Below are 19,357 nucleotides of genomic sequence, written 5' to 3'. Positions count from 1 at the left end.
GCAGATTTACTGTAATCCTATAGGTTGGAAGAGGAAATGAATTATGCCTGGATTCTTTTGTTTGTTTTCAGGAAATTGCTCTGCAGAAAAACTGTTTTCACATGCCCCAATTACATGTCTTTTTCAGATATGTTACTTCCCCTCAGGGGGGGAAAAAAGATTAATATCAGAAAGGAAAAACATTTGTTTTTTTAAAAAAGTAAAAATAAGTAATGTTCATACTCTCAAGTTCTGGCTTGGTTTGACTTTAAATGAAATAAGGGAATTTTTAACATCCTGTATTCATTTAAAGACTGGATCAAACATGAAAAAGGATGTAGGAATGGGGAAAGGAAAACTGAAGGAAATGTCTTGTATTTCATACCTTTTACATGCTTTAATAAAAAAAAAATGTTATAAACGGTGAAAATGTGCAAACTGAAGAAAGTACCTTTGGTTTTGGAAGGATACCTCTGATATTAATTAATATTATGGATAATGTAATGATTGTCCATAACAGCATTTTAGGAATCTTTGCCTTATATTTCTTTAAGGATGGCCTCCCAAAGATCTTGACTTTTCTCTAAGCTCTGGGATAGTTTTATGGTAAAGCTATTAGATGTATATTTCATGAGGGATTATGATACATGTTTTCTCTCTTATGTGAGGTTTCTTCTATTTCAATTTTGCCCCTTTTTAAAAAGACATTATATTGGTTTTTCGGTATATGCTGTGCAGAGTCACTTTTGAATTTAAATGTCCTTATAAATCTAAATTATATATCTACTGTGCTGTCCCAACAGTATATAGCTAATATAGGAATTAAGAGCTGTCTCCTTTAAGAAACTACCTCATGGGAAATGTAGTCCCATAACATGTGACCACATCTGTGTTCCCTGAGCGGGCAGTGGGGTACTCTGCCCGGGAAATTGATTTATTACTGACCATTCACTGAACCACCTTAGGCACTACCAGAAGCAGCTTTGCACCAGCAGCATGGGTTAGAGGAATTAATGTCTTTTTACACTACATGATGGGACAGATCATGGAAAGTGAGAAGAATCTTAGCACTGAACTGTAAGTTTTGTTATTAAGGATGCCTGATAATAAACGTGATCTGAAAGATATTCCTAAGCGTGGAGTTAACTGGCTGCCTGAGCAGAACCTCATTGCCCGGGGCAGAACAGTAAAAAGACATTAAAAAATCCTTTAACCTCCGAAGTAAAAAGACATTAAAACTCCTTTAACCTCCTTTGTCTTCCTCTCTGAGCTCTGAAGTAAAAAGACATTAAAACTCCTTTAACCTCCTTTGTCTTCCACTCTGAGCTCCGCAGTAAAAAGACATTAAAATTCCTTTAACGGGCAGAACATATACAACACACACACATGTTAAAAATGCATGTTATAAATACATGCATTTATAAAAAGATGGGATGGGGATGAATATAATATAATATAAGAGCCAAGGTGGCGCAGTGGTTAAATGCAGCACTGCAGGCTACTGCTAGATCAGCAGTTCAGCGGTTCAAATCTCACCGGCTCAGGGTTGACTCAGCCTTCCATCCTTCCGAGGTGGGTAAAATGAGGACCCAGATTGTTGGGGGCAATATGCTGACTCTCTGTAAACCGCTTAGAGAGGGCTGAAAGCCCTATGAAGCGGTATATAAGTCTACTGCTATTGCTATTGCTATATAATATAATATATCATATCATATAATAAAGTATAGTATAGTATAGTATAATAATAGAATAGAATAGAATAGAATAGAATAGAATAGAATAGAATAGAACAGGAATAGAAATAGAATGCTCAGTGTACGTAAAAACAGCCAAGTGATAAGTCATAGATCATAAATCATAGTTACAGTCATTAATCATACGAATGGGACCAGGATGTCAGAAGGAAATCCTGCCTTATTGGCAGGGTTCTGAAAGAGATTTACAAAGAAGCGCCCGCATTTTATTACCCTGGTCTCTCCCTCCGTTACCCGCCCCCCGGGGGGGGGGTGTCTGACCACCCAATGTCTTACTTCTGTAATAATGGCCTTGTGCTGCTTGATCCTCCTTAGCTCTTCCTCACAGCTCATCATATAAGACCTGGACAAAGGCAGAGGCTTCCCGTTCCTGCAGAGAACGGATTGGCACTTTCCCACATTTGCTGAGGTTAATGTGAAGCATCCGCCTGGATCTAACGGGTCGTGTTTGATGTGGCAAAGGACAGCGGAGCCTCCGAGCTTCTGCCCAGCGGTCCCAAGCTTCCTGGAATTTCAAGATAACAACATTAAGAGGTTAATCAGAGAGAAACAATGATTGTGCATATATAGAATTAAGGTCAACACACACACACACACTTATTTCCAAGATTCAGCAGAAAAAGTGAGCAATTCATACACAGAAAGCAATTAAGACAGCTACAAAATGAAATTTGATGCATTCTATTAGAGCTGCTGATGGAATTTTTATTTAGTTATTTATTTTATTATTTTAAACACATAAGCACATCAACAAAAACAAACACATCACTTAAAAACAACATAGGAACAATAAGTTTCCATCGTATATCATACCGCAGTTCCGAATCGGTTTCTTTGCAGTTAGTGTTTTCCCTACTATACATTTCTATCTTTCATTCATAATCCCCTTATTCGTTATCCATTTGTAGGTACATTTCTTTATTTATTTAAACTTAGCTACTTATGACCAGATATTATTTACCTATATTATGCTATATATTTTTACTGTCATTTATTCTCTTACATACAGATTATAGATATACATTCACATAATTATTCTTTTTCTTTGCCATTCTTATGTTATTATTGTTCCATTTGAAAGGAACAAGTGAAAAGGGACCCCAAAAAGAGTGAAGAAGCAGAAGAAATGGGACATGTTCAGCATACGGGAAACAGATCCTGGTTTATCTTTACAAATGCCAACTTTGCAAATACAACTGACCTCTGCATTACAATGAAAGTGTTGAGCATGTATTCCTCTTCATTCTTGGTTTTCTGCAGCTCTTCTGCCAAGATATCACTCATGGTACATTGTAGAAGGTAGGGTATTTCCACATTGCGGTCTCCATCGAAGACTCCGTAGAGGGCCTCCCGGTTCTCACAGAAGTTATTGGCGGAAAGAGCTGCCACACACAGTCTGTCAAAACAAAGAAACAAACAAACAAATAAATAAAGTGTGGAGCAATCCAGCTTAGCATGAGGCAATTGACTGAGGGCAATTTTCTACAAAGCTGTCTCCATCAACGTGCCATCACGTTTCACTCCCACATTTTCCAGGTATTAACTTAAGCAGCTTTCACATTTCTTGCAGTTCATTTTGCAAAGAAAGGTCTTTTCAAAATCCAAAGAGGATGGAGAATGTTGAAAAAGCTGAATCCATATAAACAATTCTTCAGTAGGAGAAAAATAGTGTATATCCTATTCTCTGACCAAGCTAATTATACGTGTAATCAATCTACTGGCAATTTTGCCATGCAGTACTTCTGTTGCAGAACAACTAATAATTTCCTTTGGGCATGACACAGAAAAAAGCATTGGGCATTAATATCAAGAATATTTGTAATATACAAAAAGAAAACCGCCATCACATTTAATTTACGAAAACGCTACAATCATAAAGGACAAGACACGTTTTTCCTAGATATGCCTCAATGGAATTCAGTTATGCTTGATTGCTCAGTTATACTTGATTGTTAACATAATTATTTTTCCATTCGGCAAATTACCTGATATAAGGCAATATATAGAAGAGAGAGAAAAACATTATAGTTTAAATGGCATTCATTGTCTAGACCAGTGTTTCTCAACCCAAGCGATGCTGGCTGGGGAATTCTGGGAGTTGAAGTCCAGACATCTTCAAGTTGACAAGGTTGAGAAACAGTGGTCTAGACCACGGGTGTCAAACTCTCAGCAACCACGTTGCTGTCACGTGATGTTTCACGATGTTTTTTCCCTTTGCAGAGCTGGGATGGGCGTGGCCTGTGTATGATGCATCCGGCCCATAGGTCACCAATTTGACACCCCTGTTGTAGACGTGAACAAAAGCTCTTGCAGTTCACTGTGACTTTCTGGCCAATTTAAAATCAAAGTACAGGGATGTCCAACCTTGTTAACTTTAAAACCTGTGGGCTTCAACTCCTAGAATTCCCTAGCCAGCTGGGGCATTTCTAGGAATTCAAGTCCACAAGTCTTAAAAGTTATGAAGGTTGGACATATCAGATTTAGTGTGAAGTATAACTTCAGTTGCTTTAAAGATGATTCTGCATGTAACTGGCTTGAATTTCCATTATCATAGTAGAAATAGTTCGGCAAAGTTTAAGAAAAAGTACACGGTTTAAATTGAGTTGGTTTAAATCAAGCCTTTTTACTAGTGATTTAAATCATGATTTAAATCGTGATTTAAATCGACTTGATTTAAATCAAATTCCACCCTGTTACAATCGTTCCACTCTTAACATCACTGGGTGTGTAATGTATGGTTATCCTTTTATTTTTCAAACTCATCCTTGTTTTTAATTTGCGTTTGTTTGTGTTTGTTTCACGCCGTTAGCTTTCCTTCTGTACCAGAGAAAAATATCTCAAAATAGTTCTTAGGAGGATAAGCAGAGCCATTTTAGATAATGACGAAACCATCAAAAGGGGACATGCCAAATGAGGAGAGGCCAGGAAATCAGCTCACGGTTTTGACCCAAAAAATGAAAATATTTCAATCAGCAGGGAACTTGATGTGGCTGGACTGCAAGACTCTGCAAATAGGCTTGGAAATTCACACATTTCATTGTTTCACTTAATCATTATGTATGGAATAAAGGACAGCTGGCCAGGTTCACATAAGATAATCCACAAACCTTGACTACAGACCTCAAGGGCTAAAATAGCTGATCCAAAAACCAAGCAAACCACATTCTTATTTAATGCAACGTGTTAATTTCATTAAGCAAGAATAACTTGCTACCAAGGCAACGACTGTCACACAGCCTTTCTTGAGACCCATGTATTTACAAGGACAAAATGAAGAGAGAATACATATAATTTAAAGACTGTCAATATTTTATTTTCATTGCCATGAAGATTCAAGGTGGAGATGGCGTTTTTCAGTGCCAATACCCAGGAAAGGTGAGTGGGAATGAACGTTGTGCACCTATATCCTGTTTGAAGCACGGACCTCTTGACTGGCACCATGACAACAAAATAATACTAGTGGGACCATGGTTAATCAGCTTCATTAGGAATGACAGTTTATACACGTTGAGCAATAAAATCTAAGGAAAACCTCTGAAGCAGTGAAGACTAACCTCTCGGCTGATCCTCTTGGCTGAAACTGATTCTACAGGAAGTCCGCAACTTACAGCTGCAATTGTTGAGCCCAAAATTTATGTTGTTAAGTGAGAAATTTGTTAACTGCGTTTTGCCCCATTTTATGGCTTTTGTTGCCATATTTGCTAAGTGAATCACTGCAGTTGCCAAGCTGAGGTGGGATTCAGCAGGTTCTGACCAGTTCTGGAGAACCGGTAGCGGAAATTTTGAGTAGTTCAGAGAACCGGTAAATACCGCCTCCAACTGGCCCAGCCCCCATCTATTCTCTGCCTCCCGAGTCCCAGCTGGAGGGAGCATTATAAATAGAAATGATATATAAATTGCACAAGGCTTTTTTTTTCAAACCAAAACTAGTGAATTTCAACTCAAGGATTCCACTGCATTCTGAAAATGAGAAACAGCTTCAAGCGAAAAGATTCACTTTGGTAAATCAGTGAGTTCAATTTCACAGTGCCTATTCAAAAGCATCATATCCGTACCCAACACACTCTCCTTATTCATGTCAACATAGGCACATGCAAGAATTCACCGCAGCACTCAGATAATTATCTTCCTCCAGTTCCTTTAATGTACAGAGAGGGATAGTAGGCTCCCCCTCAATCTGTTCTCGTTCACTGCACTTTTCAAAACCAACATATCCTCAAAGGCTCACCATATTTAAATTTGGATTTGTAGGGGAAGGGGGAAAAGTGGCCTCATGTGACTTAAGAGCTGAGGTGGCGCAGTGGTTAGGGTGCAGTACTGCAGGCCACTTCAGCTGACTGCAGTTCTGTAGTTCGGCGGTTCAAATCTCACCGGCTCAAAGGTTGACTCAGCCTTCCATCCTTCCGAGGTGGGTAAAATGAGGACCCGGATTGTTGTTGAGGGCAATATGCTGACTCTGTAAACCGCTTAGAGAGGGCCGAAAGCCCTATGAAGCGGTATAGAAGTCTAACTGCTATTGCTATTGCTATTAAATTTGGATTTGTAGGGGAGGGGGAAAAAGTGGCCTCATGTGACTTACCTGAGCAAAGTGAAATGCTGAGGGAGTCACATTTGTTAAAGCTGTCAGAAATACTAACTTGTGTAGGAAACATAATTGATAAGACTAAACAATCCATGCAGCTTTTAGAAAAGAAAGGGGGCACCCTTGGAGTAGAGACGCCTGGGTTTCAGGAGGCCTGGAATTTCTCAGTTTTGCCACCCGAGTTAAAAATATCTCCCTAGCAAAGAATGTGAGGAATGGTAGCTGTGCCAAGTTGTAAGGAACTTCAAAGGAGCTTAACTGGTCTTCCCTCTAACAGGAATGCACAAGCTACCACTCCAGCATCGTCAAAATATGACTGCAGAACTTTTTTTGCAGGACAGGGGGGCCAAAATGAATAAATACAGGGAAAGCCATGTCAATATTAAGCTTAGTTGAATATTTATTTATTTATTATTTATTTATTAATTAGACTTATATACCGCTTCATAGGGCTTTCAGCCCTCTCTAAGCGGTTTACAGAGTCAGCATATCGCCCCCACAGTCTGGGTCCTCATTTCACCCACCTCGGAAGGATGGAAGGCTGAGTCAACCTTTGAGCCGGTGAGATTAGAACCGCTGAACTGCAGATAACAGTCAGCTGAAGTGAACTGCAGTACTGCACTCTAACCACTGCGCCACCTTGGCTCTGTTATCTATCAGATCAATCCACTCTTAGATTGATGTGGCCTTGTCTAGCACACCATTTCGTTCAGAATTTGTATGGTCTGCTCTAAAAGCACAGAGAGTGGTTTACACACAGAGAAGAGGTGGCAACATGGCCTTTGGGACACCACAAAATGGCGCTCCCCCCCCCCCAACCCCGACATTCCCCTTTGTACACACAGGCGTACGCAATTTGTGAGAATGTAAGATTAAATATCTTTAATCGTGAAAATATCTACAGGCCCCTCGCATTCTGGACATAAATTGTTTCAACTTCTACCTTCAAAACGATGCTATAGAGCACTGCACACCAAGACAACTAGACACAAGGACTGTTTTTTCCCGTACGCCATCACAAATAATTCCCTCAACCCTGTCAAACTATTCACGTGGAACGATCTACCCGTAGAGATCCGGACGCTTCCCACTCTCTCGGCCTTCCGAAAAGCCACTAAAACCTGGCTATTCCGGCAGGCCTGGGGCTGTTGACCTCATGAACGAGGTCCAGCCCCACCTACACTGAATGTATGGTGTGTTGCTTTTAAATTTGTTTCTCTTTTCTATTTTTAACTCTTATCTTTTATCTTGTTTTTGTAAGCCGCCCGGAGTCCTACGGGATTGGGCGGCATATAAATTTATTAAATTACAATTACAATTACTAAGGCTGCATTACTATTACTATTAGTCTTCTCATCGTTCCTATCACCCATCTCCTCCCACTTATGACTGCAGGACTGTAACTTTGCTGCTTGTATCCTTACAATTTATATTGATATTGATTGTTTCCTGATTGCTTATTTGGACCCTGCGACTATCTTTAAGAGCCAAGGTGGCGCAGTGGTTAAATGCAGCACTGCAGGCTACTGCTAGATCAGCAGGTCAGCGGTTCAAATCTCACCGGCTCAGGGTTGACTCAGCCTTCCATCCTTCCGAGGTGGGTAAAATGAGGACCCAGATTGTTGGGGGCAATATGCTGACTCTCTGTAAACCGCTTAGAGAGGCCTGAAGGCCTATGAAGCGGTATATAAGTCTACTGCTATTTAAGTGTTGTACCTTATGATTCTTGACGAATGTATCTTGTCTTGTCTTTTTATGTACAATGAGAGCATCTGCACCAAAGACAAATTCCTTGAGAGCCCAATCACACTTGGCCAATAAAGAATTCTATTCTATTCTATTCTATTCTATTCTATAAATATTTTGATTTTAATAAGCATGCTTGTTTATTTTGCACCCCTTAAGTTTTACACTACTTCCTGCAAAGGTTATTTACATTTATAATCCCTCCAGATTTGGAGTTTGGAGTTTGGAGTTTATTCAATTTGCAGGCCGCCCTATTCCCTGAAGGGACTCAGGGCGGCTGAACAAAAACCAAGGGAGGAGAAATTACAAAAAGTAAGACAAAGACAATCAGACAATGCGAACAATTTAAAAGCACAACAGACACAGCAAATTCGAGTAGGGGGGGGGGACTCAACCCCAGGCTTGCTAGGATAGCCAGGTCTTCACGGCCGTCCAGAAGGCCTGAAGGGTGGAGAGGGTCCGAATCTCCATGGGGAGCTCGTTCCAAAGGGCCGGGGCAGCCACAGAGAAGGCCCTCCTCCGAGTAGTCGCCAGCCGACATTGGCTGGCAGATGGAATACGGAGGAGGCCTAATCTGTGGGATCGAATGGGTCTGTGGGAGATAATCGGCAGAAGGCGGTCTCTCAAGTACCCAGGTCCAATACCATGTAGGGCTTTATAAGTAATAACTAGCACCCTGAAGAGTATCCGGGGACCAATAGGCAGCCAGTGCAGCTCGCGGAGGATAGGTGTTACGTGGGTGAACCGAGGTGCACCCACGATCGCTCGCGCAGCTGCATTCTGGACCAGCTGGAGTCTCCGAACACTCTTCAAGGGCTGCCCCATGTAGAGCGCATTGCAGTAGTAGATTTGGTTGCTCAGTAGCCCATCCAATGCTACGGTTAAGCTAGATCCGAGAGAAGTGCCCCCCCTCCCCGCACAGGTGACTATACTGATAAGGGGAAAGTGATTTTGAACCGCTTACTTGTTCTTAACTCCGGATGCTTCGGTGTAACCATGGCTCCACACTGCTGGGGCTCCGGAGGAATCTCCAGCAGAAGGCTGGTCAATCTTGAAGCAACGAATATTACTACAAAGAGAAAGAAAAAATGTTCAAGCATCCACGCTTCAAAAGAAAAGGAAGAAGCCCCCCGCCCCCCCCCCCCATAATCTTCTGCTAATCTTGGATCATGTTTGTAGGTTATATTTTAAGTCACTCAGGCGAGAATGTATCTACGATAGCAGTGATGCTCGGAGTCCCCTGAATAAGCAAGAAAAACGACCATTTAACAGTTACAGTACTATATTCTTCATTCTGATTTGCTAAAAAAAAAAAAGGCGTTGTTAAATATAACATTAAAAAAGGAAATTAGAAATGTTAATAATAAGGTAAGTTAATTAGTTGCCTGAATAGGGTACTACGAAAAAATAAAACAGCTAGGCACAGATTAAAATGGGTTTCCCTCCCACGCGTTCTGGCATAATTGCATTTTTAAATTCCTGCATTTTACCATTTTATTTATTTATTTTTAAGTAAACGTATTTAACTTGTATTCATCCAAAGTCATTTGTGTGTGTGTTCATGTGTTTCTGTAAGTATTTCTGTTTGTAGGTGTATAGTCATAAATCCATAAGAGCCGAGGTGGCGCAGTGGTTAAATGCAGCACTGCAGGCTACTTCAGCTGAGTGCAGTTCTGCAGTTCGGCGGTTCAAATCTCACCGGCTCAAGGTTGACTCAGCCTTCCATCCTTCCGAGGTGGGTAAAATGAGGACCCAGACTGTGGGGGCGATATGCTGACTCTATAAACCGCTTAGACAGGGCTGAAAGCCCTATAAAGCGGTATATAAGTCTAACTGCTATTGCTATTGCTAAAAGGAATGGAGTCTCCAGAAGATACTTACTAAGCTGAACAGGAAAATTCTGTCCTAGGCAACAATATTGTGTTAATTGTAATTCAGGCAGGATATGTTTATACAAGTTCATAAAACGACTAAAAGTAAAGTAGAGATTTACAGAGAGCGAGGAAAGTGATCTCTGAAAAAATTCTTTGAAAAATGACAGCTATCCATTTGCTGACAATCTCATCCTTTGGAGCCAGGGGTTTACAATGGCCACTAGAGACTGATTTTTTTGGAGCAGTCAGAGAAAGGCAAGACACGGAAATCTTCACAGCAATGACGCCAGGTGCCACAAGAAGGCCATTGTGCAATGCAAGAATGCAGTCAAAAACCACACAATTATTTCCTTGTGCAGATATAGTGGAAATAAAGTTCACCAGAAGAGAACTTTGACCTTGACAAACCTCCAAGTCATGAATCAGCAAACTCAGATCGCATTATATTTGAAAGTTATGGGAGACAAAGTCCTTTTGCTCCAAATAGCAGATCTTTCAATATTTCATAAAGAGGCTTATCCCATTTTAGTATAACGTGCAAAAAAAAGAAGAAAGAATACGTGCTGTGTACATAAAAACCTTCAACTCACACAAGAAACTTGACGTTTTCTTTATAGGGCTGGTAGATTTGGTTGAAAAATGTATGCAGGAATAGAGCTATTGGAGTCATAGGAGGCTCATAAATATGTAAATATATAATCGCTTTGGAAGGGACAAAGACATTTTCTTTCCTTTAGTTCTTCAGGATGCAGGGATGGGCAGCAGCCACTTTTATCAGGTTCCACCACAAAACCGCGTTCGACTAAAGCGCGCTCGACGAAACCGCGTAGCTGACGTCATCACAGGGCGACAACAGCGCGGAGACAGAAGCACGCTGTAAACGCTAAACCTAAAATTAACCCCTAAACCTAACCCCCTAAACCTAATCCTAAACCTAACCCTAAACCTAACCCTTAACCTAACCCTTAACCTAACCCTAAACCTAATCCTAACCCTTAACCTAACCCTAACCCTAACCCTTAACCTAACCCTAACCCTAACCCTTAACCTAATCCTAACCCTAACCCTAACCCTTAACCTAACCCTAAAGCTAACCCTAAAGCTAACCCTAAACCTAACCCTAAACCTAATCCTAACCCTTAACCTAACCCTAAACCTAACCCTAACCCTTAACCTAACCCTAAACCTAACCCTAACCCTTAACCTAACCCTAAAGCTAACCCTAAAGCTAACCCTAAAGCTAACCCTTACCTTAAGTTGAATCGGCTTGCTTTCAAAACGCTATTTAAAGCGCCCTTCTTTCTCCGCGCTCGCTGTTGTCGCCCTGTTGATGACGTCAGCGACGCGGTTTAATCGGGCGTGCTTTAGTCGAGTGCGGTTTTGTCGTGCCACGCTTTTATCATAAGCCAAGAAACACAGTTGAGGGCTTGAGGATTCAGCTTAGCAAAACAGGAGTGAGGGGACGGGATCAGAGGCCAAATCTCCAACCAGGAAATCCACTGGATGGCTTTGAGACACCTGTTCACACTCTCAATTTAACTGGCAAAAAGACAGACATGAACAGAACCAAAAATAACTGGAGGCGGAAAAAGTAAATAATAAAAAAAGTAAAATTCTAGTTTTTGCTCCTGCTTCTTGATTCTCTGGGTGGAAGGTGAACGGTCGCCAGGGAGAAGTGTTAAAAGTAAATGTAAAGGTTCCCCTCGCACGTATGTGCTAGTCGTTCCCGACTCTAGGGGGCGGTGCTCATCTCCATTTCAAAGCCAAAGAGCCAGTGCTGTCTGAAGATGTCTCCGTGGTCATGTGGCCGGCATGACTAAACGCCAAAGGCGCACGGAACGCTGTTCCCTTCCCACCAAAGGTGGTCCCTATTTTTCTACTTGCATTTTTTACATGCTTTCAAACTGCTAGGTTGGCAGAAGCTGGGACAAGTCACGGGAGCTCACTCCGTTCCCTGGCGCTAGGGATTCGAACTGCCAAACGGCCGACCTTTCTGATCAACAAAGAGCCGAGGTGGCGCAGTGGTTAAATGCAGCACTGCAGGCTACTTCAGCTGACTGCTAGTTCTGCAGTTCGGCGGTTCAAATCTCACCGGCTCAAGGTTGACTCAGCCTTCCATCCTTCCAAGGTGGGTAAAATGAGGACCCGGATTGTTGTTGGGGGCAATATGCTGACTCTGTAAAACCGCTTAGAGAGGGCAGAAAGCCCTATGAAGCGGTATATAAGTCTAACTGCTATTGCTAACAACCTCAGCATCTTAGCCACTGAGCCACCGCATTCCTGAGTGGGAAGATGGGAAGTGCTAAAATCTAAGTGTGAAGGTCAGCAGCGAGAACAAACCATTGTTTGGGTTCAAGGAGATCCTGGACTAGAACAAACAGGAACCATTAAAGTGGAAGGACTGGGCTCTGGACTCTTTTATTTACCAAACCAGTTATTTACTGAGTTCCAAAAGAAAAAAACAATCCTCCTGAACACAGTCATTAAAAAAAATTATGGGCAGTTAATGTTTACATAACAAGTGCTTTCCCCCCAAGTGCATCGTGTGCTCTTTTGCCTATTGTGTGATAACATGGGCGGGCTCCCTTACTTCAGCAGCTCCAAGGTTTTGTGATCCAGGACTAGCCTGGGGTTTCCAGTTAGGTCTAGTTCCTGCAGCTTCGGAGGCAAAGTTTCAGGCAGCGTGACTTCAGTCAGCTCGTTGCAGCTCAGGTCCACACACTGAAAAACGAGGGGAGAGTTAACGTAAACAGACGATGGGTCTTCACAACACAGATGCCTAATTGTTACATCGACTGTCGTTAAGAAGTCAAAGTTCCAACTGTCACGACATTTTGTACCAAGATCTGGACTGCACCATTTCGGACCAGAAGTGGGTACGCAAATAATGGAAGGCTCCACCCCTCGAGAACTTCGCTATTGAGAAAATTATTGCATAAATCAAGAATGTAGAACAGTGTTTCTCAACCTTAGCAACTTGAAGATGTCCGGACTTCAACTCCCAGAATTCCCCAGCCAGCATTCGCTGGCTGGGGAATTCTGGGAGTTGAAGTCCAGACATCTTCAAGTTGCCAAGATTGAGAAACACTGATGTAGAATAAGCTTTATTAAAAATCTCATTTCCGGTAGGTAAGTATTGTCATTTAGCAGAGGGAACAACCCAATAAATATGCAGCTGCAGTCTGAAGTGGCAGAGTTGAGAGCTTTTTCCTGCAGTTTAAGAGTATTAAATTTAATTTAAGAGTATTAAATTTTTTTATTAAATTAAATTTAATTTTTCCTGCAGTTTAAGAGTATTCAGCCTCCTCCTCCACCACCCTTAATCGAGCAAATTCTACAATGGCCTCAACAAAACACAAGCTATAATAATTCAATATAAATACTCCTTGAAGTAATTCCTCCTTTAATCCAAAATGCCGTCATGAAATGTTAAGAATAAAGCAGAGAGCAGTTGATAATATTCTAACTAATGTACATGACTGGTTAACAGCTCACTTTCTTCTCCGTCTGACTCTTAGTGAGCCTAATTTAATTCTGCAACTTTTCTAAACTTTATGCTTCGTTAAATAACCTCCATGTTTGTTGCAGAATGAATAGTGATTTGTCTGCTGTCTGCGTTAAGAGGGTAATTATTATCCTTAAGCTAATGGAGCACATCAGTGTTAAGTGAGTTTTAATTAAAAGTAATTTTATAAATACATAGATTAGAAGCCAATTGTGGAAAGGGAATGTCATAATTCCGACAAGAGCTGTTATTATTCAGCCCACCAGCCTTTAATACAGAGCTACTATGTTGTGAATTTAAAGGTGCATTTGAAATCAATTTCAAAATGTAGACTGCTCTGAAAACCAAACAAAATGTTAAGATGTCACAAAAGAACAGATAATGAATGCCAATGAACTGGAATACTACCAAAGACATTAAAATATCCAGTTGGGTCTAATATTGGCAATAGCAGTAGACTTATATACCGCTTCATAGGCCTTTCAGGCCTCTCTAAGCGGTTTACAGAGAGTCAGCATATTGCCCCCAACAATCTGGGTCCTCATTTTACCCACCTCGGAAGGATGGAAGGCTGAGTCAACCCTGAGCCGGTGAGATTTGAACCGCTGACCTGCTGATCTAGCAGTAGCCTGCAGTGCTGCATTTAACCACTGCGCCACCTTGGCTCTTTTGGCACGACAAAACCGTGCTCGTCAAAATAGCGGTGATAAAATCGCGGCGCTAAAGCCGCGACGTCATCACCGCGCGTCATCACCGCTGCGACAACAGTGCGGCAACAGAAGGGCTTTAAAACGGCGCCGCGGCAGAAAGCCGATTTCAATTAAGGTAAGGGTTAGGATTAGGTTTAGGGTTTTGTTTTAGGGTTTGTTTTAGGGTTAGGTTTAGGGTTAGGGTTAGGTTTAGCGTTAGGTTTAGGTTAGGGTTAGGGTTAGGGTACTGAGTGCTTGGGAATGCGCGGATTTGCCCTCTGCGATTGTGTCATCGCGGTAGGGTCGCGTTTTTCCTTAGCGCTTCGAACGGCGCGAATTAGTCTTCGCGCTTATGTCTCCGCGGATAAGGGCTTCGCGGATTTGTGGTGGAACCTAATATCGGAAGTACAGTGATAGAAAGGAAAGAAGACAGGGCTAAATCATAGTAATTATTGAAAGTTTTATAAAAATGACTTTGTTTTAAAATTACTCGTTTTACACAACAGAGAATTTCACTGAATTTTAATTTATGCTCAGGGTAACAGGACAATTGTTTTCCAGAAAAATTTTTGGAAAAACAGAAACACAAGTTGGAAAGATAACAGCATGAATACAACTGTCAACCTACCAAAGTTTTTTTTAAAAAAATTTTTTTTGGGATGGCACAGTGTGTGATGTACCGAAGTATTTTTTTTCCTACTCCAAATATGTATGATTTGGTTATAGAAATGCATCAAACATGGCCAATTTAGAGCAAAAGGTTGCCTTGACATCTTGAGGAAGATGGAATAATTGTATTGCTACTTAAAGTGTTGATGTAAGATAGCACTTTTACAAAAGGTTTTTGATATTTATGTTATGGTCTCCCTCTCCTTCTCTCTCTCTCTCTCTCTCTCTCTGTCACACTGCTCCAGTTACAAATATCTATTAATGTTGTGAACTGTTCCAGGAATCAACTTTCTCTTTAAATGGAGAACATGGGGTTTTCTATAGAACGTAGACAGAATGTAACTTCATCACACCAGGTTGATTCAGCCTTCCAAGGTCAATAAAATGAGGACCCAGATTGTTGGGGCAAACCGCTTAAAGAGGGCTGCAAAGCACTGTGAAGTGGTATATAAGTCTGAATGCTATTAATATTTAAATCCCCATGGGAAATCCACGAAAAATCCTACCCTTAATTGGAGGCATGTAAAAGCAATGCTCTTATCTTCACAATAGATGCTCACCTCCAAGTAACTAAAAGGAGCTTTAGGAGTAAATTTTTACGAAACCTTACCTTGATCTCGCCAAGTTGCATAACTTCTGGAAACACTTCGATGCAGTTGGAGTGTGCAATTACAGTATGCATGCGGCGACAATTCATGATCGTTGTTGGAATGGATTTCAGCTTATTGCCACTAAGGTCGATTTCTTCCAACTCTTCAAGTTTGGCCATTTTACTACACAAAAGGAAAGAGAAAGATTGTGATCATAAAACCCAAAATATTCCCTTAGAACAGGGCTATCAAACTCAAGGCCCGTAGGCCAGATGCAGCCCACGGGGCCACCCTGGAAATAGCAAAGGACCGGCCCACGGTTCCACCACAAAACCGCGCTCGACTAAACCGCGTCCGACTAAACCGCGTAGCTGACGTCATCAACAGGGCGACAACAGCGCGGAGACAGAAGCATGCTGTAAACTCTAAACCTAAAATTAACCCCTAAACCTAAACCTAACCCCCCTAAACCTAATCCTAAACCTAATCCTAACCCTTGACCTAACCCTAAACCTTACCCTAAACCTAACCCTTAACCTAACCCTAAACCTAACCCTTAACTTAACCCTAAACCTAACCCTAACCCTTAACCTAACCCTAAAGCTAACCCTAAACCTAACCCTTACCTTAAGTTGAATCGGCTTGCTTTCAAAGCGCTATTTAAAGCACCCTTCTTTCTCCGCGCTGGCTATTGTCGCCCTGTTGATGACATCAGCGACACGGTTTAATCGGGCACAGTTTAGTCGAGCACAGTTTTGACGGGTCACGCCGGCCCACGGATGCCCTCCCGGGCTCTGTTTTCACTGGCCGATGGCTGCAGGAGGTTCCCCCCAGCCCCACCTCAGGTGCTCCGACATGAGTGAGGTCAAGCTGGCCATGCCCAACCCAGTCATGCCCATTCGGCCCCCTGAGGCCAAACACAACCCTGATGTGGCCCTCAGTGAAATTGAGTTTGACATCCCTACCTTAGAATGGCATCTTTAAAGGCCAAAGAACAGCTAGTTCTTGACTTACAACTGTTCATTTACTGTTCAAAGTTACAATGGCACTGAAAAATGTGATTTAAGTCTGTTTTTCACAAATACAATCATTGCAGCATCCCCATGGTGACACAATCAAAATTCAGACGCTTGGCAACTGACACATATTTATGACGGTTGCCGTTTCCCAGGGTCATGTGATCATCATGGTGACACTATGATAAGCAAAGTCAATGGGGAAGCTGGATTCACTTAGTGACTATGTTACTAAGTTAACAACTGGGAGTTGAAGTCCGGACATCTTCAAGTTGCCAAGGTTGAGAAACACTGGTTTAGCATGTCATCCAAAGATGGATGAAAGAAGAGAGCATAATGAGACTCTGGTATGCTGCTCATTTGGTAGCAAGTCCAGTTACACGAGGTCAGTACTATCTTTACTCAAAAACAATACTATCATTCAGTGAAATATCTAATAACCTTTAAATAACCATATAAATATCTCAAAGTGTGTTTGATTAAGAAGAGAATCAGCTACTACTATGATTATATTTTTTTACCTTGCAGGAAAGCTTTGCAAGCGATTGTAAGCCATATGTAGTATCTTCAGGTGAGGATGTCCGGTTAACAAGGGGACACATTTATCTGTGAGGTGATTGTTGGTCAAATAGAGTTCTTGTAAAATACTATGGGTCTCCTCTGAAAGCGTGGCTGGAGGTAACATTTCCAGTTTGTTGGCAGAAGCATTCAAGTACCTTAAGCTGCAAAAGACAATTATTAGAGAGAACTTTAGGTATACGTTTTTCAATGACATTTTTAATGATTTAGTGGCGCTATTGCTGGAAATTTGTTTAAAATTGATCAACCTTTTTTCCACCTTCATCAGAGGTAGCCTTACTATCAAAAGGGAGTTTAAATTGATGGAAATATGAGACAGGAGCCTCCTCTACAGATCCAATTCATCCTGGGGATCAGGGGTGGGTTTCTCGCCCCGTTCCAACCGGCGGCATCCTCGTGCACGCGCGTGGTGCACGCATGCGTACTAGCATCTGCGCGATGCTCCAGCTGCTCCTGGACGATCGCGCAGGCACTGTATGCGTCCTGTGCATGCGTGGAAGCGCAGAACTTGTCAAAACTGGGTAAGGACCGCGGGTGGGCAGGCGCGCCCTTCGCCGTTCCCGGAAGTTACTTACTTCCGGGTTCGGCGACCAACCGGTTCTCAGGGACCGCCGCAAACCGGTTGAAACCCACCCCTGCTGGGGATGTAACAGAGCAGCGAAAACAGTTCTATTCTGCTTGGTTTACCACTATTTTAATAGGGTTCTCCGGTTAAGCATTTTCATTTTCTTTTAAGCGATTGATTGATGCAAATTGACGTGAATTATTCAACTCTTTGAGAGGACTGATAAACAAAAAAAGGTACAATAATAGAATAGAATAGAACAGAACAAGAACAGAACCCTTTATTGGCCAAATATGCCTGAACACACAAGATATTAAATAAAAGCAATCAACAAAAATCATAAACATATAATCATAAGAAACTTAGGAAATAGGTAATATACAGTGTATGGTTTCAATAGACACAAATAATGTTACTGAGAAAAAAACCCGCTAGTTCTCTCACCTCGGAGAGCCGAGGTGGCGCAGTGGGTAGAGTGCAGTACTGCAGGCCACTTCAGCTGACTGCTAGTTCAGCAGTTCAGCGGTTCAAATCTCACCAGCTCAGGGTTGACTCAGCCTTCCATCCTTCCGAGGTGGGTAAAATGAGAACCCGGATTGTTGTTGGGGGCAATATGCTGACTCTGTAAACCGCTTAGAGAGGGCTGAAAGCCCTATGAAGCGGTATATAAGTCTAACTGCTATTGCTATTGCTAGTTTTTAAGATCCTGAATAGTACTTTGCTTTAATTTCCAAAATTCTCAGCTGCCATAGCGCAATCATACGTTTAAGAACAAATTCTTCAAAAAGTTTTAAAAGCAGGGAACAATAACATTACTCATATAGACTTGGAAGTGAATTCATGTTATTTTTATATGAGCTTCCACACACATATGGAAGGTTATCTCAAGATGTTTATGTTTAGTCTTTAAAATGCATAGGAAAATACAGTATAGTAAGAGTGATGTGTTTTTGAAAGTAGCAATTTTATTTATTTTAAATCAGGAAGCATTTGGTTCTATTCAGAGAAAAATCTTCAGCAGTAGACACCTTGGCAGACAAAAGAAATGGCATCGCTTTTGTAACCCACTTATTATTTAGAAAGAACTGAGGAGGGGATTGGGATCCAATTTAAAATGGAAAGGTAAAATGAGGAGCATCCTACTCGTTTCCTTAACCCCTTTTCTGCCCATTCTCCTTTCCCAGCCACACTGGGAAAATTATTTGCTGTAATAAATTTAATGGATGCCAAATCATATATTATGTCCTTGGTTAGCTAAACATAGAATTAAAAACCAAGAACCAGGCTAACAAGATAAAAAGAACACACGAACAATTCCATTTCAAATCATAACAAGGGAGTCACCCTGCTCTCGGGGAAATATCCAGGTCTTACAGATGGCCTACAAGGTTGGGGCCATCCAAATCTCAGGTTTCAGATAGCAATAGCAATAGCAGTTAGACTTATATACCGCTTTATAGGGCTTTCAGCCCTCTCTAAGCGGTTTACAGAGTCGGCATATCGCCCCCACAGTCTGGGTCCTCATTTCACCCACCTCGGAAGGATGAGTCAACCTTGAGCCGGTGAGATTTGAACCGCTGAACTGCGCCACCTCGGCGGACCCACCTAAACATACTATTGGAATAAAAGTGGCTTGGGAAACAATAGGAAATATCAATCAGAAAGAAAGCAAAGAAAGAAAAAAGAATTAGGCATTTGTTGCTTGGCACCTGTTTCCAACCAACTATGATATCAGAGGCATATTCTCAGTCAATCAATGCAATTGTCACAAATGGCAGAGTAGATATGCCATCTTAATTTATAATATAG

General features: G+C 41.6%; 1 protein-coding gene across 1 annotated transcript in view; it reads right to left on the bottom strand.

Moving 5' to 3' along the window:
• Positions 1–19,357, bottom strand: part of PHLPP1 (PH domain and leucine rich repeat protein phosphatase 1) — a 162,342-nt gene that overhangs the window by 3,760 nt on the left and 139,225 nt on the right. The window contains exons 11-16 of the mRNA XM_032222732.1: positions 16,926–17,126; positions 15,409–15,571; positions 12,526–12,656; positions 9,026–9,130; positions 2,935–3,129; positions 2,010–2,238 (exon numbers count right to left, since the gene is read on the bottom strand). Of these exons, the coding sequence (XP_032078623.1) occupies positions 2,010–2,238; positions 2,935–3,129; positions 9,026–9,130; positions 12,526–12,656; positions 15,409–15,571; positions 16,926–17,126 (1,024 nt within the window). The remainder of the gene's footprint in view (positions 1–2,009; positions 2,239–2,934; positions 3,130–9,025; positions 9,131–12,525; positions 12,657–15,408; positions 15,572–16,925; positions 17,127–19,357) is intronic.

The sequence above is a fragment of the Thamnophis elegans genome, chromosome 8, assembly GCF_009769535.1.
Source record: "Thamnophis elegans isolate rThaEle1 chromosome 8, rThaEle1.pri, whole genome shotgun sequence".
NCBI lineage: Eukaryota > Metazoa > Chordata > Lepidosauria > Squamata > Colubridae > Thamnophis > Thamnophis elegans.
The sequence above is the reverse complement of the archived record's forward strand: the minus strand, read 5'-3'. Positions and strand labels throughout refer to the sequence as shown.